Consider the following 24,585-nt stretch of genomic DNA (forward strand, 5'->3'; position numbering starts at 1 on the left):
ACTCAGCTGCAGCTGTCCCTCTGTCCGTCCCTGCACCTGTCTGTGCAGCCATCCCGCTGTCCTCCTGTCTGTCCATCCGGCCTCCTTACATCCATCTGTCCATCCAGCTGTCCATTCCTCCCTGTGTCCATCTATCTGTCTGTCCACCCAGCCTGCACTTGCCTGGCTCATCATCCATCAGTCTGTCCGTCCAGCTGTCCATCCCTCCCTCATCCATCTGTCCATCGCTCCCTGTGCCCATCTGCCTGTCCGTCTGTCCCTTTCCGTGTCCATCCATGTGTCTGGGCACCCTTCTGTCACCTGTCCGGCCTCCCTCCAGCTATGTCCTTGTCCATCTGTCTGTCCATCCCAGCAGGCAGCTCTCTGTCCTTCCGTTCTGCTGTGCTTGTGTCTGTCTGTCCATCCCCTTTCCTGTCCCCCAAATATTCTGCCCGTGTCCCTCAGTCCCTGCGATGTCCCTCCGTCCCCCGGTGTCCCTCAGTCCCCCAATGTCCCTCTGTCCCCCAATGTCCCTCTGTCCCCCAGTGTCCCTCAGTCCCTGCGATGTCCCTCTGTCCCCCAATGTCCCTCAGTCCCCCGGTGTCCCTCTGTCCCCCAATGTCCCTCTGTCCCCCGGTGTCCCTCAGTCCCTGCGATGTCCCTCAGTCCCCCAATGTCCCTCTGTCCCCCGGTGTCCCTCAGTCCCCCGGTGTCCCTCTGTCCCCAATGTCCCTCTGTCCCCAATGTCCCTCTGTCCCCCGGTGTCCCTCTGTCCCCAATGTCCCTCTGTCCCCAATGTCCCTCTGTCCCCCGGTGTCCCTCAGTCCCCCGGTGTCCCTCAGTCCCCCGGTGTCCCTCTGTCCCCCAGTGTCCCTCTGTCCCCCAATGTCCCTCAGTCCCCCGGTGTCCCTCAGTCCCCCGGTGTCCCTCAGTCCCCCGGTGTCCCTCTGTCCCCCAATGTCCCTCTGTCCCCCAATGTCCCTCTGTCCCCCGGTGTCCCTCTGTCCCCAATGTCCCTCAGTCCCCCGGTGTCCCTCTGTCCCCAATGTCCCTCTGTCCCCAATGTCCCTCAGTCCCCCAATGTCCCTCTGTCCCCAATGTCCCTCTGTCCCCCGGTGTCCCTCTGTCCCCCAATGTCCCTCTGTCCCCAATGTCCCTCTGTCCCCCGGTGTCCCTCTGTCCCCCAATGTCCCTCAGTCCCCCGGTGTCCCTCAGTCCCCCGGTGTCCCTCTGTCCCCCAATGTCCCTCTGTCCCCCAATGTCCCTCTGTCCCCCGGTGTCCCTCTGTCCCCAATGTCCCTCTGTCCCCCGGTGTCCCTCTGTCCCCAATGTCCCTCTGTCCCCAATGTCCCTCTGTCCCCAATGTCCCTCTGTCCCCCGGTGTCCCTCAGTCCTGCCGTGTCGTGGCGCGGCCGCCAGAGGGCAGCACTGCCCCGCGCGGGCCCGGCCCCGCCCACAGCGCCCCCTGGCGGCCGGGGGTGGGGCTGGAGGGCGCGCGCCGGAGCCGAGAACAAAAGCGCGCCCCGACAGCCAATGGGAACCCGGCTGCCGGCTCGGCCCCCGCTGATTGGCGCAGGCTCGGCCAATGGCGAGGGAGCGCTGCCCGTCCGTCTGAGCACACGTGGGACGGGAGAACAGGCCCGGAGTGATCAATCCCTGATCAATCACTGATCGATCCCAAATCCATCCCTGCTCCATCCCTGTATCCCTGATTGATGCCCGATCCATCCCCATCCATCAGCGATCCATCCCTGATCAATCACTGATCCATCCCCATCCATCAATGATCTGTCCCTGATCCATCCTTGCATCCCCAATCCATTCCCAATTCATCCCCGTATCCCTGATCCATCCCTGACCCATCCCTGTATCCCTGATCAGTCACTGATCAATCCTTGATCAATCTCCAATCCATCCCTGATCCATCCCTGTATCCCTGACTGATCCCTGATCCTTCCCCATCCATCAGTGATCCATCCCCATCCATCAGTGATCCATCCCTGATCCATCCTCGATCCATCCCTGTATCCTCGATCCATCCTCATTCATCAGTGATCCACCCCTGATCCATCCTTGCATCCCCAATCCATTGCCAATTCATCCCCATATCCCTGATCCATCCCTGACCCATCCCTGTATCCCTGATCAGTCACTGATCAATCTCCAACCCATCCCTGATCCATCCCTGTATCCCTGACTGATCCCCGATCCATCCTCATTCATCAGTGATCCACCCCTGATCCATCCCTGCATGCCCAATCCATTGCCAATTCATCCCTGTATCCCTGATCTATCCCCAGTCCATCCCTGCTCCATCCCCAATCAATCCCTGATCCCTCCCCGCTCCACCCCGATCCCCGACTGGGGTTTCCAGGGCTGGTGGCAGCACGAGGGAACGGAGGCAGAGCCGAGAGCGGAGCCGGCGCCAGCAACGGTTCATATATTTATTCATAAGCCAAGTTATCCATAAAAAAGTTCCATAGTAAAAGGCCTTTACAGGAATGGCGGCTCATAAAACCTTTGTTTAACCCTTTGCTCCTTTTTTTTTTTTTTTTTTTGTCCTTTTGGGTTATTATTTTTTTTTAATCCTGTTTTGTGGGATTTTTTTGTGTGTGTTTTAGTGTTTACACTGGAAAAGCCCCTGTACATATTTTCCAGGCAGCGGCGGCGGGACGGGCCAGCGTCCGCCGGCCCCGCGGGGTCCCCGTGGTCCCCCCGGGGTGTCCCCCCGCGGTCACCCCACTATTGCACTGGGGACGGCGGCGCTGGGCCCCCCGCCCGGGGCCGAGCCCCCCGCCCTGGCCCCCTCTGTACAGCGCTCCCCGCTGTCCCCGTCCCCCCAGCTGGGGGACACAGTGCACTGACACGACCCCCCCCCACCCCCTTCCCCGAGGATTATTATTATTTTTTTGTGATTTTTTTCATCATTTTTTGTCTTTTTTTTTTTTTTTTTTTTTGCCGTTGTCGGATTTGCTTTTGTGTTTTTTGTTTTTTTTTTTTTTTTCCTTTCTCGCTTTTCCATAAAACTTCCCGGAAGAAATACAATATTTACAGGCAAAATAAATAGAACAACACACCTGATTTCTGCTTCACCTGCTGGCAAACAGTCAGAGGTACTAGGGAAAGTTATGGCTTGTAGGGGAGCCGCCCCCCCACACGTCCCCCTGATGCGCCCCCAATGTCCCCACGTTGTGTGGGCGTCACCCTTTGCATCAGAGCTGGGTGGGGTCAGCACAGGGTGGCACCCCGGGGTCAGCACAGGATGGGCACCCCGTCGGCGGTCACCAGGCGCCCCGTGGTGGGGTCGTAGGTGCCCGCCAGGTAATAGAGGTCCTGGCGGTCCTGGCAGCGGCGGCCGCGCGTCAGCTGCTCGTAGTGCTCCCGCCCCACCACCTGGCACTTGTGCGAGATGGTCTGCACGTCGTTCTCGTCCTCGTGGCACGACTGGTACAGCGCGTTCTGCGGGGACAAGGCCACGTCACTGCTGCTGCTTGGGCTGGTGTGGCTGCTGGGGGATGTGGCTACCTGGTGTGGGATATGGCAACCTAGCTGGTGACACAGCTGCTTGGTGTGGGATATGGCTACCTGGTGTGGAACAGGGCCACCTGGCCAGTGACAGGGCCACCTGGTCTGGGACACGGCCACCTGGCATGGTGCACGGCAACCTGATGTAGCTATGTGGCTACCTGACACCTGGCATGGCTACCCGATGTGGTGCCTGGCATGGTGTGTGCCTACCTGACACCACACACATGTACCAGACACGGTATGTGGCCACTTGCCCTGGTATGTGGCTATCTCATATGGTACGTGGTTCCCTGGCATGTCTTGACATGACGTGTGGCCACCTGACACGTTATGTGGCGACCAGACACGACGTGTGACTACACACATGGCACATGCCCACCTGAGCTGGCACGCAGCTCCCTGCCCCAAAACCGGCCCTGCCCTCACCTTGCCGTCGCTCTGGCGCTTGCCCAGCTTGGTCTCCTCGGGGTGGTAGAACCACTTGACCTTGACCACCATGTTGCTGGCCCAGGACTCCCACATGCTCTCGATGCGGCCGATGTAGGGCAGGTTGGGCCGCCCGGCCGACAGGAACACGGCGCAGTCGCCCACAGCGCAGCGTCTCCTTGCCCCGCACGATGGCCTTGTAGAAGAGCTTCCGCGCCTTGCCCTTCATGCCGCGCCGCTGGGGAGGGGACACGGGCTCAGAGCTGGCACGGGGACCCCCAGACCCGCCCTGATGCCATGGGGACACCATGGGGGATGTGGAGAGGAGAGCCAGGGCGGGGGGCTCACAGAACGGGGCACACGGCTGGTGTTACCAGTACTGCCAGCCCAAGGGACACAGCTGGTGTCACCACCTCCTTGTGCTGGCATTCACAGTTGGCGTCGCCAGCTCCCTTCACTGGCTGCCCATGTGCCACCTGCACCTTCCCCGATCCTGCAGTCGGTGCCACTAACACCCTGCACTGGGCACCCACGTCACACATGTCACATGTCACATGTCACATGTCACATGTCACATGTCACAGCCGGTGTCCCCAGCACCCCGAGCAGCCAGGGCTCTGCCTGCAGCACGGGGTACCTCACATGTCCCCCAGTGTGCACCTTGTCCCTGGCACACTGACAACCACCTGCCCCGAGCTGTGCCTGCTCCTTCCCTCCACCGTGCCCAGGTGGGTGCCCGTGGCGGGCACAGGCAGTGCCAGGGCAGTGCCCGTGGGGCTCCTCACCTGCGTGGGGTTCCCCGACCACCTCCAGAGCTGGCGGGCGGGCAGGAAGGCGGAGATCTTTGGCCGGTTTTCCACCGAGGGCAGGCGCTGCCGCCGGGAGAACTCTTTGGCTTTGGCGAAGCTGAGGGGATCCTTGCGCTTGAGCTTGGCCTTGGGGCCGGCGGCGGCCGCCTTGGACAGGAAGCAGCGCTGGGGCGCGGCGCCCTTGGGCCGCAGCGCGTCCGGCTGCGCCAGCAGCGCCGGCACCGGGTGCGACAGGCAGGTCTGCAGCAGCAGCGCCGAGTCCTCGTCCTCCGAGCTGTAGGAGGAGTCCTCGTTGTCCGAGGAGCACAGGCTGGACGTGGAGATGGAGCCGGAGCTGGACGAGGTGGAGGAGCCCGAGGAAGAGGAGGACACGGAAAGGCGCGTCATGAAGCGCGAGGGGACGTCGGCGCCGAGCCCGGCCGCGTCCTCGTCCTCGTCCATGTCCGAGTAGGAGCTGTGGCAGTCGCTGTCGCAGTTCAGGGCGAAGTCTCCGTGCCCCGAGTACTTGCGCAGCGCCAGCCCCACGGGCAGCGGGTGCGCGGCCGCGCGGCCCCGGCGCTCCCGCCCGCCCAGCCCGGCGTGCCCGTAGCCGTGGCTGCCCAGCGGCCGCTCCAGCCTGGCCCCGAAGTCCTTCTCGGCCAACAGCAGCGCCTTGCACGTCTTGTTCTTGGGGGACGTCACCCCTTCGTGGTCCAGCTTGACCAGGAACTCGCCGCCCGCCGCCTTCCTGCGCCCGCTCCTGCCCACCTCGGCCTCCAGCCGCTCGGCCTTCTTGGAGCGCAGCAGCTTCTGGGCCGCGGGCAGCACCAGCCCGGCGCCGGCGCCGAAGGAGCCGTAGGAGCCGGCGATGCGGCCGAAGGAGTCGGCGCCGAAGGCGTTGCCGAAGACGGGGGCGGCGAGGTGGTGGTGGTGGTGGTGCAGAGGGAACAGCGTCTCCTTGGCCCGCAGCTTCTTGGCGCTGCCGTTGACCTGGAAGAGGTTCTGGAGCACGGCCGAGCCCTTGTTCGCCGCCTTCCGCTTGGTCTGTGCCACGGCGGCCCAGCTGAGCAGGGACCCTCCGCGCCGCCCGGCCGCCGAGTCCCCCGGCGCCGGCCCCCGGCCCCCCGACAGCCCCTCCAGGGCTTTGCCTGCGGAACACAGGGGTCAGGAGGCCACAGGAGCAGGGAGAGGGGGATGCCCTGGGGCTGATCTCCACCCTCATTGTGCCATCCCTTCCTCCAACCCCAGCTCCTCACCTTTCTCTGCACACCAATAGTCCCAGCCCTCTTAACCACATCTTTGCATCCCAGCACTCGTCCATACACCTTTGCATCCTCCCCTGAACCTGTTCCCCTGCCTAGAGCCCAGCACCTTTCCCTGCATCCCAGCATCCTTCTTCCATCCCACAAACTCCTTCTGGCATCCCAGCACCTTTCCCTGCATCCCAACAGCCTTCCCCACACCCCAGCACACTTCCCTGCATCCCAGCATCCTTCTTCCATCCCACAAACTCTTTCTGGCATCCCAATGCCTTTCCCTGCATCCCAACACCTTCCCCTCCCGCCAGCCTGGCAGGGGATCCTGCTCCTTCCCCTCCATACCGCTTTTTTCCTTGCTGGCTGCCTTCCTGCCAGAATTCCGGGGGGGCTGGGGGCCGTGGTCGGGGCAGAGCGTGGGGGGCAGTGCCCCAGGGGTGCCCACGTCGCCACACGCCCGCTTGGCCCGGCGGCAGGAGCTGGACACCAGCAGGGCCGGGGAGGGCTCGGTGCCTGTGGGGAGTGGGGGGTCAGGGCGGCCCCGTGTCCCCCCAGAGCCCCCCACGTCCCCTGATCCCACCCCGGCCCTCACATTGGATCTTGAAGTCGGGGGGCAGCAGGCGGATGTTGGACACGGCGATGTGTCCCGTGTCCCCGTCATCGAACTCCACCAGCACGGCCTCAGTGTCCTCCTCCTCCTCGTCACTGGAGGAGCCTGCAGCACAGGGGGGCTGTTGGGGTGGGCAGGGGATCCCCGGCAGTGCCCGCCCCACTGCTGCCCCCAGGGGAAGGGCAGGGGACCCCTGGCAGTGCCCACCCCTCCTCACCTCGCACCACGTTCCCGGGATACAGGCACCGGGATTTCTGGCTCCAGTAGGCGCAGACGCGGGTGCCGGGCGGGAGGCTCCGCCGTGACTGCGGCCGAATGTCAAGGACCTGAGGGAGGCAGCGTGTGAGGGTCTGCGGGGTCCGGGACCCCCATCCTGACCCCTCACCCTGACCCCCGCCCCGGCTGCCCCCCACTCACCGCCTCCTGCAGCAGCTGCTCCTGTGAGTAGATGTGCTGCCGGTTCCCCCGCTCACCCTCGATGATGATGCTGTAGCTGGGGAGGGGGCACAGAAGGGGTTCAGCACCCACCTTGGTGCCCCCCTCCAAAGGCTGGGAGCTCCCCAGATGTCTGGGACCCCCCCAAGTGTCTGGGAGCCCCGGGAGGCTGCACTCACATGTCGGGGGGCTGGATGGTGCGCACGCTGCCGGCGTAGAGCAGGCTGTCCTCCTTGGGGATCAGGATGTGCAGTCCATCCCGCAGATCCTCCTTCTGGATGGCACAGGCGTGGGGCACCCCCCCGCGGGCCCCCCCTGCCAGGCAGCCCCCCAGCTCCTCCTCCTCCTCCGAGAAGCTGCTGTTGTCGTCGAAGTCGAAGTCGTCCTCCACGGTGAAGCTCTCCAGGAGTTTGCTGACGGCCCGGCCCTTGCACTGCAGGAGGAGGCTTGGGGTGGGTGGGGGGCAAAGGGGGCCGTGCCAGGGTGGGGGGAACCCCCCACGGATCTCACCTGTTTGGTGGCCACTTTGCTCTTGACCTTGGCCAGTTTCTTGCCCTTGCTCAGGATGGTCTTGGCGCTCCGGGGGGAGAGGGCCAGTGAGAGTGCCCCGTTCTTGCGCTGCACGGGAAGGTCAGGGCCCCCAGTGACCCCTCTGTGTGACCAGGGCTCACCAGGGCCTCCCAGCACCCTGAGGGGTGCCCCCTCAGCTCCACCAGCACCCACAACCTGTGCAAAACCTGCCCCAACCCCTCTGCACCCCATGGTTCCATCCGTACCCCACAGCCACTCCCAAAACCCTGCACCCACATCTCACCGACAGCCCCCAATAACCCCAGCCCTGCATGCCCCGCTCCCATTGGTGTCCCCAGCCCACGCGGACACCACATCTGCCTGTCCCCGAGCCCAGGGGTGCCCCAGGCCAGCCCCACTCACCCTGAGGGCTGCCTGCAGCCCTTTGCTCTTGCGGGTGCCCTTCTTGCCCCTGTCTCCCAGCCGAGCCCCCTCGTCCCTCGGCCCCAGCAGCCGGGGGTCGCTGCCCCCAAAGAGGCTGCTGGGGGGTCCCGGGGGGCTGGGGCCGCTGGGGGCTGGGGGCCTCAGGCTCTCCTTGGCCTTGGCTTTCAGCTTCTTCTTGCTGCCCTCGGGGCAGCCCCCCGCCTTCCGCCGGCCCGGCAGCTTCTCCAGCTTCCCGGCCGCCCCCGGCTTCACCGGCCGCCGCTTGATCTTCACCTCGCCCTCGGGGCTGCCCATGCGGCAGGGACCTGCGGGGACAGGGGTCACGGCTGCCCATGGGGGTGACAGGGCTGGGGGCGCCCGCGGAGGTCCAGGCTGGCAGCAGCTCACAGTTGCCCACCCAGACACAGCAGGTGCCCCCCGGGTCCTTGCCAGCATTCCCAGGGCGGATCCCATTACCTAGCAGCCCCTGCCTTTCCTTCTTCTTCTTGGCCTTCTCGTTGGCCTCCATCTTCACCACGGAGGACGGGGAGGGGCCCAGCACAGCCACCGGCCCTGTGGGCAGTGACAGCCCCGGCTCCTCGTCCCCGTCCTCGCTGTCCGTGTCACCCTCAGGCTCGTCTGCAAGGGGAGAGGACAGGGTGAGGCACTCCTGCACACAGGGGTGGCCCCTGTGTGTCCAGTGAACAATGGGGTGAGTTGAGGCCATGTGTGATCCCCTGGCATGAGCCACCCCCCCAGACCCATGGCTGGACCCTGCACCCCCATCTTCGACCCTGAACCCAGTCCTGTGCCAGACCCAGAATCCCAACTCTGACCTCACATCCCCGTCCCCACGCCAGATCCCACATCCCACACCACCTCACATGTAGATCCCCATCCCACCCCTGTACCCCATTCTGGACCTCACCCCAGCAGCCCAGCACCCCCACCCCAATCCCACACCCCATCCCTGCGCCCTGCTTGCCTCTGAAGTGGGGGGGCTGCCGGGGACCGGGGTCCTGCCCCTGGTACTTGGAGCCCTTGGAGCTCTTGGGCCGGTTCAGCTTCTTCTGGATGCGGGCACTGGGGTTGGGGTCCCTCCGGCGGAAGGGGCTGAGCCCGGGGGGCAGCCCCTTGCCCTTCACCTTCTGCTTCAGCTGTGACAGCCCACGAGTCACCACACAGGGCAGAGGAGCCCCCACTGGGGGGACTCAGGGGGGGTTGGGGGTAGAACACAGCCCCCAGACCCCGTGGGACTCACCGGGGAGCCCTGGAGGCTGCTGAAGGTGCCCCTGGCCAGTTTGCTCCTCTTCTTCTGGGGCTCAGGGTCCCCCCTCAGCTCGGCACACAGCAGGGACAGGCTGGTCTTCACTGCCCTGGGGGGGGGCACGGTGTGGGCACGGTGCCTGCAGGATCCCCAGGGCACCCTGCACCCCTTGGGGGATCCTGCGTCCCTGGATGGAATCTGCACCCCCCAGCTTCACCCTGCATCCCCCAGAAGGATCCAGACCCGACCCTGGCTGGCTCCTGCACGCCCCAGCTGCCGTCTCCCTCCTCCCCTTCCCTCCAACATAAACCCTGCCATTAATTCTGTCCCCTGGGCCGAGGGGACATGTGGCACCAGTCACTCACTTGACCTTGCGGCTCTCGGCCCTGCCCAGGGCACTGGAGTGTTTCCTCTTCCTCGGCCGCCCCGGCCCGCGCCGTGCGGGGCTGCGGGAGCTCTCGTCACGCCTGGACACCGGGGACACACCGGGGACACACCGGGGACACAACAGGGACACACCGGGGACACAATGGGGACACAACGGGGACACAATGGGGACACAATGGGGACACCATCAGCAGAGCCCCCATTGCCACCGGGGCAAGGATCGCGTGCTGCCCCCAGGCTCAGGATGGGGATGGGGACAGGGATGGGGACGGGGACAGGACGTACTCGTGGTCGTGGCGCCGCTGCAGCCTCACCAGCTCCCGCTGCTTCTCCTTGTAGCGGCGCTGGAGCTCGGCCAGGCGCATCCGCACCTCCACCTCCTGCGTGTTCAGTTGCTCCATGGCCGCCTTCAGCGGGCACACCTGGGGGGCCAGGGGGGGTTTGGGCACGGCTGGCACCGCCAGCGGCCTCACAGCCAGGGCTGAGGCTGGGCACGGCTCGCCCCCCCCGCCACCCCCTCCGGGGACACTCACGGCCTTGGTTTTGGGGGTCCAGGTGTACTTGCGGCGGGGGATGCGGGCGCGGGGCGGGGGGGACACGGGCAGGGGGCTGAGGGCGGGGGGGCTGCCCTCCCGTCCTGCCGCCTCCACCAGCGACCAGGCGGCCGCCACCGTGGCCAGGTTCTGCAGGTTGAAGGCCAGCAGCTCCTCATCCTCACCTGTGGGACGGCAGGGGGTCAGCAAGGACCGACACACCAGAGCCCTGCACTGGCTCCCGGGGGGCACAGGAGCAGCCCCCCCGGCTGGGAGGGTGATTTGGCCCATCTGGTCCTGTGCCCACCCCACCACCCCATCCATGGGGAGTGGGACCCCACAGCCACCCCCTCACCCCACGCTGTCCCCCCCTGAACCCAGCACTGGGTCCCCCCCTTTGCTCCCTCCCTCCCACAGGGCTGGGGATGTGCCAGGCTTTGAGGCCATTCCCGCTGGGGCCTCCGGGATTCCCTGGGGAAGCCGAGCTGGGAGGGAATCCCAAATCCCGCCTGCCTGGAGCCAGCGCTGGAGACGAGCCCTGGCTGCGAATGGGGCATGGCATGGCACAGCATGGCACAGCATGGCACGGCATGGCACGGCATGGCACAACGTGGCACGGCATGGCATGAACATGGCACAGCACGGCACAGCATGCTGCCCCCCAGTTCCACAAGATAAAGGGCACAGGAGGGCACTGGAGTCACCACGGCGTGCTGGGGACACTTGGGGGCACCGGGTGTCACCCACCTTCCCTGGCCAGGTCGCAGCGGCGCCGGCGCAGCTCCAGGTCGGCCAGTTCGCTGAGCAGGGCGATGCCCGGGATCCCTGAGGGGTGGGGGGCAGGCGAGGGGGGCGCCGGGGGGGGCTCCTCGGGTTCCTCCAGCGCCGGCAGCTCCCCCAGGTCGATGCCAGCGGCGATCAGTGCCTCCAGCCCACCCGTGCAGCCCCGGTGCCCACTGGGGACGTCACCATCCTCCTCCTCTTCCTCCTCCTCCTCATCGCAGCTGCCCTCTGGCTCCGAGCCATCGCTGTCGCCTTCCTCCTCCTCCTCCTCCTCCTCCTCCTCCTCCGCAGTGGGGGGCAGCGGGGAGCCCCCCTCCTGGGGCACGGGGTGCTGCTGCTCCGGCTGCTCCGGCGCTCCCTGAGCCACCTCGCGGTGCCCCCCGAAGGGCTCCTCGGTGCCGCCCGCGGCCGGCGCCGCGCCCCGCTCCCCGCAGAGCGGCCCCGGTGCCGGCGGCAGCAGCAGGTGGTGCCGGTGCAGCAGCGCCCCGGGAGCCTCGGCCGGGGGGTCCCGCGGGGGGTCCCGCAGCGCCTCGGCCGCGGGGCTGAAGGTCCGGGACTGCTCGGGCTCGGCGGGCGGGGAGCCGGCGTGCACGGGGTCGGGGTCTGCCGGCTCGGCCGAGTGCGCTGCGGGGTAGCCCACGGCCGCGGCGGGGTAGCCGTACCCGGGGGGCAGGTCTGGGGGAGCGGGTCACGATCAGCGGGGACGCTCTGGTTGATCTCAGCCGCCCTCCTCCCGCTCCCCGTGCCCGGTCCTACCTGGCTCCAGCGGTTTGGGGTAGCGGTGCGGGGGCTGCCCCTCGCCCCGCGCGTCCTCGCCCTCGCCGCCCTTGCTGGGGGCGGGCAGGGGGCTGGCGGCCGGCGAGCGCGGGGCCACGGCGGGGCTGGCGGCGGGGCAGGCGGGTAAAGTGCAGGGGGCCGTGGGCAGCGTCACGGGGCACTTGGCCGGGTGCCGCAGGGCCGGCGAGTGGCAGCACGGGGACAGCTTGGGGGGCGCGGGGGCCGCCGAGGTCAGGCCCTTGGCCGGGGGGTTTAAGGCAACTGCTTTGTGGGAGGGTTTGAGGGGCTTCTCGGGAGCCCTCTCCTCCAGCTCCAGGGGCTGCTCCTCCGGCTTCCGCTGCGGGGTACAACGAGGTGACACGTGTGACATCCTGCCCCACATCTCAGCCCTGCATCCATATCCCAATCCAGCCCAACAGGCCAGTCCCTGTCCCACTGACTGTCCCTCAATCCTTCCCCACATCCGCCATCCCAGTCCCACAACCCATCCTCCACCCTGCATCTTCCAGCCAGCCTCACATCGCATTGCATCCCATCCCACCCCATCCCATCCCATCCCACCCCACCTCACCCCATCCCATCCCATCCCATCCCATCCCACCCCATCCCATCGCATCCCATCCCACCCCATCCCATCCCACCCCATCCCATCCCATCCCATCCCATCCCATCCCATCCCATCCCATCCCATCCCATCCCATCCCATCCCATCCCATCCCATCCCATCCACCCCACCCCATCCCATCCCACCCCATCCCATCCCATCCCACCCCATCCCATCCCATCCCCTGGCACCTGGCCGTGCACCTGGCGCTGGATCTCGAGGGCCTGGGCCGCCCGTTGCTGTTGCTGCTGCTGCTGCTGCTGCTGCTGCTGCAGGGCATAGAGCTCCTGCTGCCGCAGGAACTGCGACCGTGGGTACACGGGGAGCTGCCCCGTGTGCTGCAGGTGGGCACCGGGACCCCGGCCCGGGTACATGGGGGGCCACAGCGACGCCTGGTCCATCACGTCAGCTGCCAGCAGAGGGGGGACAATTGGAGACCCTCTTCAGGGTCACCCCACAAACCCCAGCAGTGTCCAAACCCCAGTTCTGCAACCCTGGCAGCACCCCCAGAGACCTCCATCTCCCACCCCTGAACCCCAAAAACACCTGCAAGGCTCCCATACCCCTCCCCTGCACCTCCAAAAGCACCCCAAGGGACCCCATCAGCCACGAACTCCCAAAAGTACCCCCTGAGACCCCCCATCTCCCACCCTGCATCTCCAAGGACCCGCTCTCCTCTCTCTCAATCCCCCCCAGCCTCCAGGACCCCCCTCTCCAGCACAAGGTGGGGGTCTCAGGCTCACCCAGCGTGTGGGGGGTGCCGTGGGTGGGGGGCTCCGTGGGGAGGATGACGAGCTGGGCAGGGGGGTCCTGGGCGAGGGGGAACACGGGCTGCATGGCGCTGGGCATGGAGGCAGGGAAGGCAGGGGGCAGGTTCTGGTGCAGGGCAGGGTGCCCGATGCCTGTGGGGATGGGGGGGTCTGTCAGCACCCCACTGCTGGGGGTCAGCACCCCCCCAATTCCCCCAAACCCAGCACCGACCGTAGGAGTGTCCCCCCATCCAGATGGAGGGGCTGCGGGTGCGGGGCAGCCAGTGCGTGTGGGCAGGGTGGGCGTGGGCGGCGGGGTCCCCCCCGAGCTGCCCCGCCGGCAGCGACGAGCCCCCCGTCATCATCAGGTGTGGGGTCAGCTCCCCGGGACACCCCCCCCGATGGGTGCATCCGGGCAAACTCCACCAGCTCCTTGTTGTCCCTGTGGGAAAAGGTGACGCAGAGTGTGGGGGCAGCGCCGGCATCACCGTCCCCTGCACCCCAAAAAGCGCACAAAGCCCGCTGTCCAGCCCTCACAGCCAGGCTCCCCCAGCACTCACTGGAGCAGGATGTCCCTCCCGGGCAGCCCCAGGCGCTCCTCGCACAGCCGGCCCCGCTCCTCCTCCGCCTCCAGCTCCATCAGGTGCACGGGCCGCGCGGTGCCTGCTGCCACGGGGACACCGCGGTGGCATCAGCGTGGCACCGCCAGCCCCCTCTGCCCCGTCCCCCTTCCCCGGCCCTCACCTTTGACTCCAGCCGCCGCCCGCTGCCGCCCGGTGCCGGCAGTGCCGTAGGGCTCGTGGCGGCCCAGCGTGTCCTTCTGCCGCGCCACGGCCACCGCGATGCCCACGGGCGGCTGCCGCACCTCGCCCTCGGTGCCGCCGGGGCCCAGCGCCTCGTGCTCCCGGCCGCGGGCGCAGTCCGGCCGCTCCAGCTCCGGCTGAGCCTTTCCCGACGGGAATTTGGCGTCCTGGTGGGCGCAGCTGCCCTTGGCGCCGGCCAGCCCCACGAAGGGGGGGCCCTTCTGCCCCCCCAGCAGCGCCCCGTTGCTGTACTTGAGCAGGTTCTTCATGGCCGACACCTCGTCGGGGGCGTTGGGCACCTCCTGCGCCCGCACCAGCCCCGCGCCGAAGGGGTCCAGGTAGGGCCCCCCCTTCCGCTCCTCGGCCACGGGCAGGGGGGGCCCCTGGCCCTGCACCCCCCAGGGGGGCAGGGGGTGCCCGCCGTAGCCCAGGCCCCCCAGCTCCAGGGGCTTGCGCTTGCCCTCGGCCGCCTCCGCCTCGGGGTGCTGCTGGTGCCGGATGCGAGCCACCTTCTGGGCCGGGGGCTCCTTGGGGGGGCCCTTCTCTAAAGTGCAGCAGGAGGGGCCCACGCGGACGCCCAGAGGGTCGGGCCGGGGGGCGCGGGAGCAGTCGGGGGCGGGCGGCACCTCGAAGTAGCCCTTCTCCATACCCGCCTTGGGCGCGGGGCACCGGCCGGAGAACGGGGGTCCTTCGGCCGCGCTCCCCCCCAGGTACTCCAGCCCCTTGAGCCGCGTGCCCGGAGCCCCCCACTCCAGCCGCCGCTCCGCCGGCCCCTCGGCCTTCAGCGGGTGGTGGAAGGGGGCACCGTAGGGCTCGGCGCCCGCCTCGGCGTGCCGCTCCTTGCCGTCCCCGCGCTCCGTCCCGCCGGACTCCGCTTGGAAGGAGCGGCTCTTGTCCGTCGGGGGCCCCACCGAGGGCACCAAGGTAGCCCCGCTGAGCTTCAGCTCGCGGGCGGGGGGCTCGGGCAGCGGGCACAGCACCTCGGGGCCGGCGTGCAGCGGGAGGCAGGGGAAGGAGCCGGCGGCGGGCACGGCGTAGGACACGGCGTGGTGCAGCATCTGCCGCCGCTCCACCGCCTCGCCGTAGGGCTGGGGCGCCTCGGGGACCCCCGGCTCCCGCTCCTTGGGGGCGCAGCGGGCGGCGCGGGGCAGGGCGCTCCCGGCACAGCTGGGCAGCGCGGCGCGGGCGCCGTCCCCGTCCAGCCCCTTGGTCCCCAGCAGGCACGAGGCCAGGGGTTTGGGGCGCCCGTCGCCGGCCCCCCGCGGCGGCACCCCCTCCTTGCAGTGCCCCTCGGGCGGCACCGGCAGCACCGCCTTGTGCCGCTCCTTGGGGTCCTCCTCGGGCAGCCGCTCCTTGGGGTCGCCCTTGCCCCCCTTGTCCTTGGCCGCCAGGAAGCGCTCGTAGTCCTTGGGGGTCTTGGGGAGGGGGCCGGCGTCCCGCTCCCGGCTGCAGGAGCCGGCGGGGGGCCCGGGGGCGGCGCGGGCGATGCCGGGGAAGCCGTGGCTGGCGGGGAGCAGGGGGGGCTGCGCCGGAAGGTTCCGCAGGTAGAAGTTATCTGGAGGGGAGGGCGATGGGTGAGACCGCCGCGCTCCCCCCACCCAAACTGCAGCCGGACTGGGATGAAGGGTCGGGCTCATTAGGTCTGTGTCCCACCCAAACAACGGCCCCATTAGTGCCCATCACAGCCCCGTGAAAAGGAGTAGGGCTGGGACTGGCACCCACCCCCCCAGCCACTGCCCCAGTACCACCTGCTCAGGCACTGAGCCCCCACCCCTGCCCGGCTGGGGGACACACACCGCACGGGGGTCCCGGTGGCCCCGGTACCTGCCTTTCTGGCTCTCGTAGAAACGGTGCTGGCCATAGAGCACGTTGCCATTGCCGTGGTGGTCCAGGTGGCCCATGGGCAGGAAGGTGGAGGCCAAGCTCCCGGAGAAGCGGGGGTACCCCGGGGCTGGGGACATCGAGTCAGCGGGGCTGGGGTGGCACCTGCCCCCGCATCCCAACCCGCACGGCTCCAGCTGGGAACTCTGCAGAGCCCGTGATCCCCTCCAGGCTGGGACCCGTCCCACCCTCTGGGAACCGGGGGTGGGGTTGAGACCCCCCCAGCCCCGTGTCAGCAGCGGCCGTGCTTGGCTCGGCTCGGCACGGCTCGGGCGGGCTGTCCGTCGGCCGCGTGCGCTGCCCGTCCCCGTCCCCCCGTGCCCCCCCGGAACGCCGGGAGCCAGCTGGCAGCCGGTCAAACTACCAGCCGGGCAGGCTGCCAGGGCCCCGCGCCAGCTCCGCCGCCCCGCTCCCGCTCCCGCTCCTCCGGCGGGACGGACACGCCACAGCGTGGGGGGGCACGGGGACTCGCTTTAACCGGGGCTGCCCCCGGGGTCCCCACACTGTCACCTGCCCCAACAGGGGTGTCCCTGTCCGGGTTCGTCATCACCAGCGACTCGAGGTGGCCCAGCCTCAGCCAGAGCTCTGCAGCTCAGCACGAGCCTCGCCAAACACCAAACCCCAACTGTGGGGTCTAAGCCCGGTCCCTGTGGATGCCCAGGGTGTTTTGGGGCACAGCGGTGGCCAAACCCACCCTCATCACCCAGAAGCCACTGACCCTGGATCCCATACACGTGGGCATTGATAGGATGTGACCACTGGCACTGGGCAGAGCCACGACGGCCTCCGGCCACCCCCGACCCACAGCCCGTCCCCACCGCGGTGCCCGCTCACCTTCGTGCGAGTGGGAGAACCAGATCTGGGAGGTGCCGGAGTGGGGCCCGCAGAAGGCCGGTTCTGGGGGGGAGGCGGCGGGGCCGGCGGGGTGGCTGGGCCCCCCCGAGCCCAGGCTGCCACTCAGGAAGCCCCCCATGAAGGACGAGGGGGGGGCACTCCCCATCAGGCTGCTGCCGGCTGCGGGGAGAGGGCACAGTCAGGGGGGCTGAGAACAGTCAGGGGGGCTGTGCAGGACCTGCATGCATGACCAAGCACACCACACTCCCTTGTGCACACGCGTGTGTACACAGCTGCCACAGGGCTGTGCAGCCTACTCTGCACCGGTGCATCCCCTGGGCACACACGTGTCCCTCGTGGGACTGTGTCCCTTGTGCACACCCAGCCCCTGTGCACACACGTGTCCCTCGTGGGACTGTGTCCCTTGTGCACACCCAGCCCCTGTGCACACACGTGTCCCTCGTGGGACTGTGTTCCTTGTGCACACCCAGCCCCTGTGCACACACGTCCTCATGCTCACAGCCCTCGCGTTACCATGTCCCTCGTGTCACCCTGTCCCTCATGCACATGCTGCCTGCACACATCCCCTGTGAGCCCCCACATTCCCTGTGCACCCATGTCCCTGACACCCCCAGCCCCACGGGGCTCAGATGAGCCCCAGGGTGTGCCAGGCACAGCAGAGCCGTGCAAGGGGCACCAGAGCCCTGCTCTGTGCATGCCCCAAGCACTCACAGCACATGGGAGGCTCTGCACACGTGTGTGGCTCCCCACACTGCTGCTCCCCCCCAGGGGACACCGGCTGCTGCCAGTGCTGGGACAATCCCAGCTCCAGGGACACGGGCTGTGCCGGGCCATGAGGGTGCACATGTGTGCTCTGTGTGTGTGCGCACATGTGTGTGAGTGCAAGGAGAGGGGACAGCCCTGGCCCTGACCCTGCTGCCTCCCCCGCAGCTGGGGGGGCCCCGAGCGCCCTTGGGGAGGCCCGTGGCCGGCGCTCCCCATCCCGCCCCCCATCCCGCTCCCATCCCGGCCAAGCCTGAGATCATGGTGGAAACTTCGGAGCTGGTGGCCAGCGGCCGGGCGGGGGGAGCAGGAATGGGGGGAGCCAGGATGGGGGAGCCAGGATGGGGGAGCAGCTGCCCCTCGCCGTGTGTGCCCGCTCCCCATGTCCGTGTGTGCCAGAGCAGCCGTGGCACGGCTCGGCATGGCTCGGCACGCGTGGCGTGGCGCGGAGCGCGGGCTGGCTGCCCGCCCGGCCGGCCGGGGCAGGAAGCGATGCTTTGCTCTCTAAGCCGGCCCACGCTCCCCGGCTAATCCCACCGGGATGCCTCTGGGATGAGTGTCGGGATGTGGTTTCAGGCAGCTTCTCTCCTTCCTCCGTGGCGAGGCCGAGCGGGGCAGGGCGGCGTGGGCCGGGGGCACGGCCGCATCCCACCCACAGCCCTGGGAACCGGACACACACACCGGGACCGGGACCGGGACCGGGACGGGCGGGCACACCCCGCAGTGCCAACGCATCCCTGGGGACACAAACCCGCCCTGTGCACCACAGACCCCGTGCGGGCGTGGAGCCGGCAGCGTGCCGGGCTGTGCCGGGCGGGAAGCCGAGGTTTCCAGAATGAGACTTTTCTGGAAGCTGTGAAACGGGCTGGAAAAAAATAACCCCTCACCCCACCCCGATGGCGGCGGGGCCGGGGTGTCCCGGGGGGGCTGCGGGGCCGCCGCTCCCCACCGCCCACCCGCTGACTCACGGGTCCCCCGGCGCGGGCTGGCCACGGGGCCAGCACTGCAATCCCACCTTCCCACTGGCCACGGGGCCAGCACTGCAATCCCACCTTCCCACTGGCCACGGGGCCAGCACTGCAATCCCACATTCCCACTGGCCACGGGGCCAGCACTGCAATCCCACCTTCCCACTGGCCACGGGGCCAGCACTGCAATCCCACATTCACACTGGTCCCATGGCCAGCACTGCAATCCCACATTCCCACTCAGCCCCATGGCCAGCACTCCTGATCGATCCCACATTCCCACTGGCCCCGTGGCCAGCAGTGCCGATCCCACATTCCCACTGGCCAGCACAGCTGATCCCACATTCCCACTCGCTGTGGCCAGCACTGCAATCCCACATTCCCACTGGCCCCATGGCCAGCACTGCTGATCCCACATTCCCACTCACCACGACCCCCTGCACACTCATGCACTGAGCAGGGGCAGGGAGCGGCCCCCTGGTTCTGCCCCTCCAGCCACGGTGATGGCGAGCACAGGACAGGGACGAGCACAGGACAGGGACGAGCACAGGACAGGGATGAGCACAGGACGGGAACCAGCACAGGACAGGGATGAGCACAGGACAGGGACAGGTCACTGAGGACGCACACAACTCATGTCACTGATAAGCCACCGGTGCTGGAGCAGCCCACGCTGCCAGTCCCCGAGACCGGGCACAACTCATGTCACTGATGAGCCGCCAGTGCCAGGATGGGCACAGCCCCGTAGGGCGGGATGCCAGCACAGGACAGATGGCTGCAGGGTCCCAGCCCGGCCCCCCCGGCAGCGTCACCCTGGGAACTCCCTGGCCGGGCTCCCCGAGGCCGGTGCTGTGACTCAGCCCCGCCGGCATCGCTCCCGGCTCCGGCACGAAATTTTCCTTGGCCCCGAAACGCAGAGGGTCACACGTGTGACGAGTGTGCCAGGTCTCAGCACGGCCACACCAACAGCACTGAGAGGGGCGGGGGGCACTGGGGAGACTCAGGAGGGGACAACGAGAGGTGCTCCCTTCCCTCCAGCTGCTGCTCGCCCCCGCTCCAAGTGCAGCACAGATGGGAACGTGTTGGGAGGCAGAAAGTTTCAGGGCCAGCGTGTGCAGGGGGGGGCCCGGTCCTGGGGGGGTTCAGCCCACGGCTGCTCTGGGATCCCCAAGGCGGTGACAGACCCAGGATGGCGGCGGTGGCGGGGGGGACGTGCGCAGGGTTGGGTTTCTCCCTCGGCTATTTTGGGGCTGGAACATTCCTAATGGAGCTGAGGCTGCGGGTGGAGGGCCAGGAGCTGGCAGGGACCCTGGCAGGGGCAACCCGGTCCCCCCCACACCGGGCAGGGGGTGATGGGCAGCCCCCCACATGCTTCACAACTCACACGGCCCCTTTAAAAATTTGGCAAACAGGCAATAAACGGGCTCTGGCTCCCTCGGTGCTGTAATTCCAACTGAATCCATATTGTTACGGCACTCAATGATCGCTGCAATGGTGAAACGCTGCCGGAACGTGCCCGAGGGGCCAGCAGGGAGATCCCAGTGCTGTGCGAGGGGTTATCCCCTCTGGAATGCCACTGGCAGCTGTGCTGGCCACGGCCACTGCACACTCAGCGCTTGCACATTCACTGGGGCCACGTGTGCAAAGGGCTCACAGGGATGGGGGGCACTCTTGGCACAGCTGGGAAATGCTGCTGGCACGGCTGGCACACACCACTGGCACAGCTGGCACACTCGTGTGCTCAGTGCACGCTCCCTGCACGCATGACTTTCACACCCAGAGCACAATTTGCACACCCAGAGCATAACCTGACACACACGTGCCTTGGAAGACCATTGCTGGAGCACATGGAAACCAGGGAGTGTCCAGTCCCAGGGGTTCTGATGCCCCATCTCACCACTGATGTCACATGGATAGCACACACACGGACCCTTGCCAGGAACCCTCCAAAATGTGGGTCCATGGGCACCCTGTGCAGTTCCTGTGAACATCACACATATGGGTCCTGGAGGGGGGAGGACTTCTCTTCCCCCAGGGCTGGGGGACCCCGGCACGAGGCAGGGTCAGAGCCTGCCCTGGGGTGATGCTGTGGGGCAATCAGGGCACAGGCAGGGCTGGGGGTCCCGAGGAGCCAGGAGCACCCAGAGTGGCCCCAAAATTCCCCATGGAGCCCATCCACCCCGCATTGTTCCCTGGGCAATGCCAGGAGCAGCTGCCCGTCCCCCAGGGCCTGGCACGTGGCAACATCTGCGCCTGGATCCAGCTCATGACTAAGGAACAGTGGAGCACTCAGGATGACTCTGCGAGAGCCGGGGTAATTCTGTGGGATCCGGGGTTTTGCACATCCCACCGGCCACGCTCGGCCCCCAGAGCCTCGTGGCTACCGAGGAGCAGCCCAGTAAATCTCCAGATCTGGTTTAACTTTTACCCTTACTTTGGGGGCTGGGTTAGCAGGGAGCCCCCGCACTGGAGCTGCACCGGAGCTGCGCCGTGGCCTCCAGCCCCTCGCAGATCCCATCTCTAGGGAAGCAGCGATGCAGAGCGGCTGCAGCGCTGGCACCCGGCCCCGTGTCACCACCCAGCCAGGGCCACCGGCCCCACCTGCCTCCCACCATCAGCACCCAAATCCCCCCTCAGAGCCGTGCCAGAACCGCACAGCACCCAGCCTGGGGCGCGGTCCAGGGAGGGGACAGGTGTGGGAGCACATCCAGCACCCCCGGGATGGGACGCACCGGGACCTGCACTGTCATGGCCAGGCTGTGTGCCAGCGCCAGGACAAACACCAACACTGCCACTGCCAGGCTGCGGGGCAGCACTGGGACAGACACCGGGATGCACATTGGGATTCACACCAGGGTACACACCGGGATATACACGGGGACACACACTGGGATTCACACCGTGACATATACCAGGACGGACACCAGGATGCATATTGGGATTCACACCGGGATACACACCAGGACACATACTGGGATTCACACCGGGATGCACACTGGGATTCACATCGGGATCCACACTGGGATGCACACACACCCTCACAGGGTCAAGCCACACACCACCACGGCCACACTGCTCCCGGCCGAGGTGACACAGTCCAGCACAGTCACAACTCTCCACTAGTGCACAAAAACATCCAAAAAGCAAAAATTGCAGCCAGGCCCCAGCGTGGCTCGGACAGGCCTCTGCCAGAGTTTCCCACCCTGGGTTTGCGGCGGAGGCACTGGGACCCCGGCCCTGCTCAGCACGGGCTGTGCCGTGCCAGTGGATCCCCTACAACAGGGGCGCAGGGGCTGCACCCCGCCCGGGCGGGCTCCGGGGGTCTCCATCCCTCCATCCCCCCATACCCGGGCGGTGCCGGAGCCAAACCCGACGCCAGCCGGAGCGTTCGGCTGCACGAACGCGCGGCCCTGAGTTACGGCTTTAATAAAAGCAAGGAAAACAGTTTTATCTCCGTTCCCAGGGCGGCCGCCGGGCCCGGCAAAGGCTCCTGGGAGGTGTAGTCCGGCCCCACGCCGGGAGCCATTTGGGGGAGCGCGGCCGGAGCCCCCCCGGCCCCGCCGTGCCCCCCGGGCGCCGCGTGCCGCACCGGCATCGCCCCGCCACGGCCAACCGCGGGCTGGCTCCGTGCGCTGGGTGGGGTAATTATCAATCATCGGCCTTAATTACCGCGCCACGCTAGCGCGGCTGCCGGCACCGCGGCCGGGCCGCGCCGGGAGGGCACGGGGTGCAGGGCATGGGGACCCCCCTGCCGCCGGCACCGTGCCGGCCGCTCAGCGATCCGGTTTATCCGCCCCGGCAGCGTTCCGGCCGCGCGGAGCCTCCGAGCGCAGCTCGCTGGGAAGCGCTCCGGCTGCGCCGGCCCTGCCAAAGCTGGAATATTTTTAGCTCGTTCTGTTGTTGGGTTTGGCTTCTCTCTTTTTTTTTTTTTTTTTTTTTTTCTCTGTTTTTTTTTTTTTTTTTAATGTTTTTTTTCGGCGCGTTTCTGCCGGGGTATTTTTAGCCGGATCCATGTTATTTTAACAACCTCCGGTGCATTCGGGCTCCCATGTGTCGCCCAGGCCCCGGCGGGTGTGAGGGTCCTGCACGGGGACGCGGCCGCGGCGGGAAGCCGGAGGGAAGCCGGCAGCACCCCGGCGCTGGCGGCCCTCCGGGATCCCCCCACGGTCACCGCGAGCCGGAGAGCAGCCGAACCGCCACCGCTATCCCCCATCCCGGGGCCGGGCTCCAAGCCCCCATCCGCACTCCTCGCCCAACAAAGCTGGGGGAAGCCGGGGTGGCCCCCCGAGCCCAGCGGTGGTCCCGGCAGCGGGGCCGTCGGCACAAAGCGAAACCGCCCCGGCCGCGGGCCCGATCGGGCGCCGCCTCCCCGGCACCCCCCGGTGCCCCCCGCTTTCCACCTCCTTCCAAGAACCCCCACGGCTGCCACCCCCCCGCGCCGGCCCGGCCGTGCCCCCCGCCCTAATCCACGCACTAATTGTAATCCCATTAAAGCAGATATAATTTTATTAGTATTCACAGCTCATCAAGGCGGCGACAATAACCGGCGCTGCCGCCGTGCCGCGGCCAGACAACCGCCTGCGCCGGCGGGAAGCGGGGGGCCCGGCGCTGCGCCGCGCCGAGCCGGCACACGGCTCCCGCCCCGGCCCCGCTCCCGCCCCGGCTCCATCCCGGAGCTCGGCAACGCGGGGGGCTCCCCGCCGGCTGCGCCCTCAGAGCTCCCCGTGCAGCGAACCCCGGTACCGGCGGCGCGCAGCCCGGCTGAGCCGTGCCCGGCCGCAGGCGAGCACATGCCGCAGACAAAGCCGCGCGGGCAGCTCGCCGCGGATGCCGGATCCGGTGACCCCGCGCCGGGGCTGCTTGGCCGTGCCGAGCTCGGCCGTGTGCCGCGCTTTGTCCAGCTCCGGCAGCTGCCGCGGCGAACACGCGCCGCGAACCCCTTCGCACCCTGACACTTCGGCGGCGAATATCGAGCCCGGGCTCGGTGACCTTCCACCGCCGCCCCACGGCCCCGCGCATAACGGCCTCCTTGTTCAGCCCGAACGCGCCTCCCCGTCCCGGCACCGGGATGGAGCCGGGGTCACGCTCCTCCCGCGCCGGCGGAGCGGCCGGGTGGGGGATGGCCCCCGTGTGCGTGAGCGAAAACCCCAAAACCCCCGGGCGCGGTGACAGCGAGGTCGGCACAAAGGGAGGCCGAGCTCCCGGGGCCGTGCCGAGCCTCCCGGCCCTCCCCGGCCCCCCGCACCGCGGGCGCCTCGACCCCTCTGACCTGTGTGCGTGGCCATGGAGATGGGCGCCGGGAAGTACTTGGTGGGCTGGAAGTGTCCGGGGGGCTGCACGGCCCCGTGCGCCGACCCCGCCACGCGCCCCGTGCCGTGCCGGTGGCCGAGGCTGCCCCGCTCCGACAGCAGCCGCGGCGGGGGCGCGAAGTCACGGCCGTCCATGCCGGGGGCACCCACCCGCGGGGGGCTCGGCGGGACCCCGACACGGCTCGTGGGCGATGCTCAGCGCCGCGCCGGGCCGGCTCGGCGGCCGTCGTGCCGCGCTCCGCGCCGGGGCTGTCGGCTCATCCTCCGCTCCTGGCACGGGGAGAGAAAGAAGACAGTGAGAGCACGGCCGGGGTGGGGGTACGGCCATCGCTGCGCCCCAGAACCCCCGCGCCCCAGCAGCGTTCCGCTCCCCGTGTCCCCGGTACGCTGCCCGCTTTCTCCGCCGTTCGCAGGGCCCCGCGGTCCCCGGTACCTCCGGCGCACGGTCCCCGCTCTCTGCCGTCCCCGGAGCACGGCCCCCCCTTTTCTCAGTGCTCCCGGTTCATGATCCCCAGTTTCCTCAGCGCACAGCCCCCCCACTCCGCGTTCCCGGTGCTCCCGGAGCGCAGCTCCCCCTCTATCCGGTGCTCCCGGTTCCCAACCCCGGCTGCCCGGAGCGCGGGCCCGGTTCCCGCTGCTCCGACCCTTTCTGGCCGCTGCTCGGGTTCCGGTTTCCCGGCGCTCGGTTCTTTTATCTCTCCCGGTTCACCGACCGTATCTCCCTGGGGCTCGGCCCCGCTCGCCCCCGGCTTCCCCGCTTCCCGTTGTCTCCCCGGTGCTCGGCGCCTCCCTCGCCGCGGTTCCCCGGTTTCCTTCCTTCCCCAGCCCCGGTTCCTCGGTGTTTCCCCGTCTTCCCTCCAGCGTGGTTCCCCCGGCCCCGCTTCCCCGGTATCACCCGCTGTCCCGACCCTCCTCTCCCCGGTTCCCCGGTCCGTCCCCCGCGCCCTGCCCC

General features: G+C 68.0%; 1 protein-coding gene across 1 annotated transcript; it reads right to left on the bottom strand.

The window, feature by feature from the left end:
- Window positions 1–3,083: 3,083 nt before the first annotated feature.
- BAHCC1 (BAH domain and coiled-coil containing 1) lies at window positions 3,084–23,768 on the bottom strand. The gene is given in 28 exon segments (XM_063175624.1): window positions 3,084–3,438; window positions 3,934–4,098; window positions 4,100–4,171; window positions 4,719–5,869; window positions 6,323–6,490; window positions 6,570–6,692; window positions 6,805–6,913; window positions 7,005–7,080; window positions 7,202–7,455; window positions 7,533–7,640; window positions 7,956–8,281; window positions 8,433–8,594; window positions 8,941–9,112; window positions 9,217–9,331; window positions 9,588–9,689; window positions 9,895–10,031; window positions 10,143–10,327; window positions 10,890–11,600; window positions 11,682–12,039; window positions 12,498–12,715; window positions 13,050–13,208; window positions 13,288–13,453; window positions 13,455–13,497; window positions 13,616–13,721; window positions 13,800–15,413; window positions 15,687–15,809; window positions 16,574–16,753; window positions 23,594–23,768. Coding segments are annotated over 28 exon segments (7,485 nt in total). The 3' UTR covers window positions 3,084–3,231.
- Between the last annotated feature and the right edge of the window lie 817 nt (window positions 23,769–24,585).

This window comes from Melospiza melodia, chromosome 24 (assembly GCF_035770615.1).
Source record: "Melospiza melodia melodia isolate bMelMel2 chromosome 24, bMelMel2.pri, whole genome shotgun sequence".
NCBI classification, from domain to species: Eukaryota; Metazoa; Chordata; class Aves; order Passeriformes; family Passerellidae; genus Melospiza; species Melospiza melodia.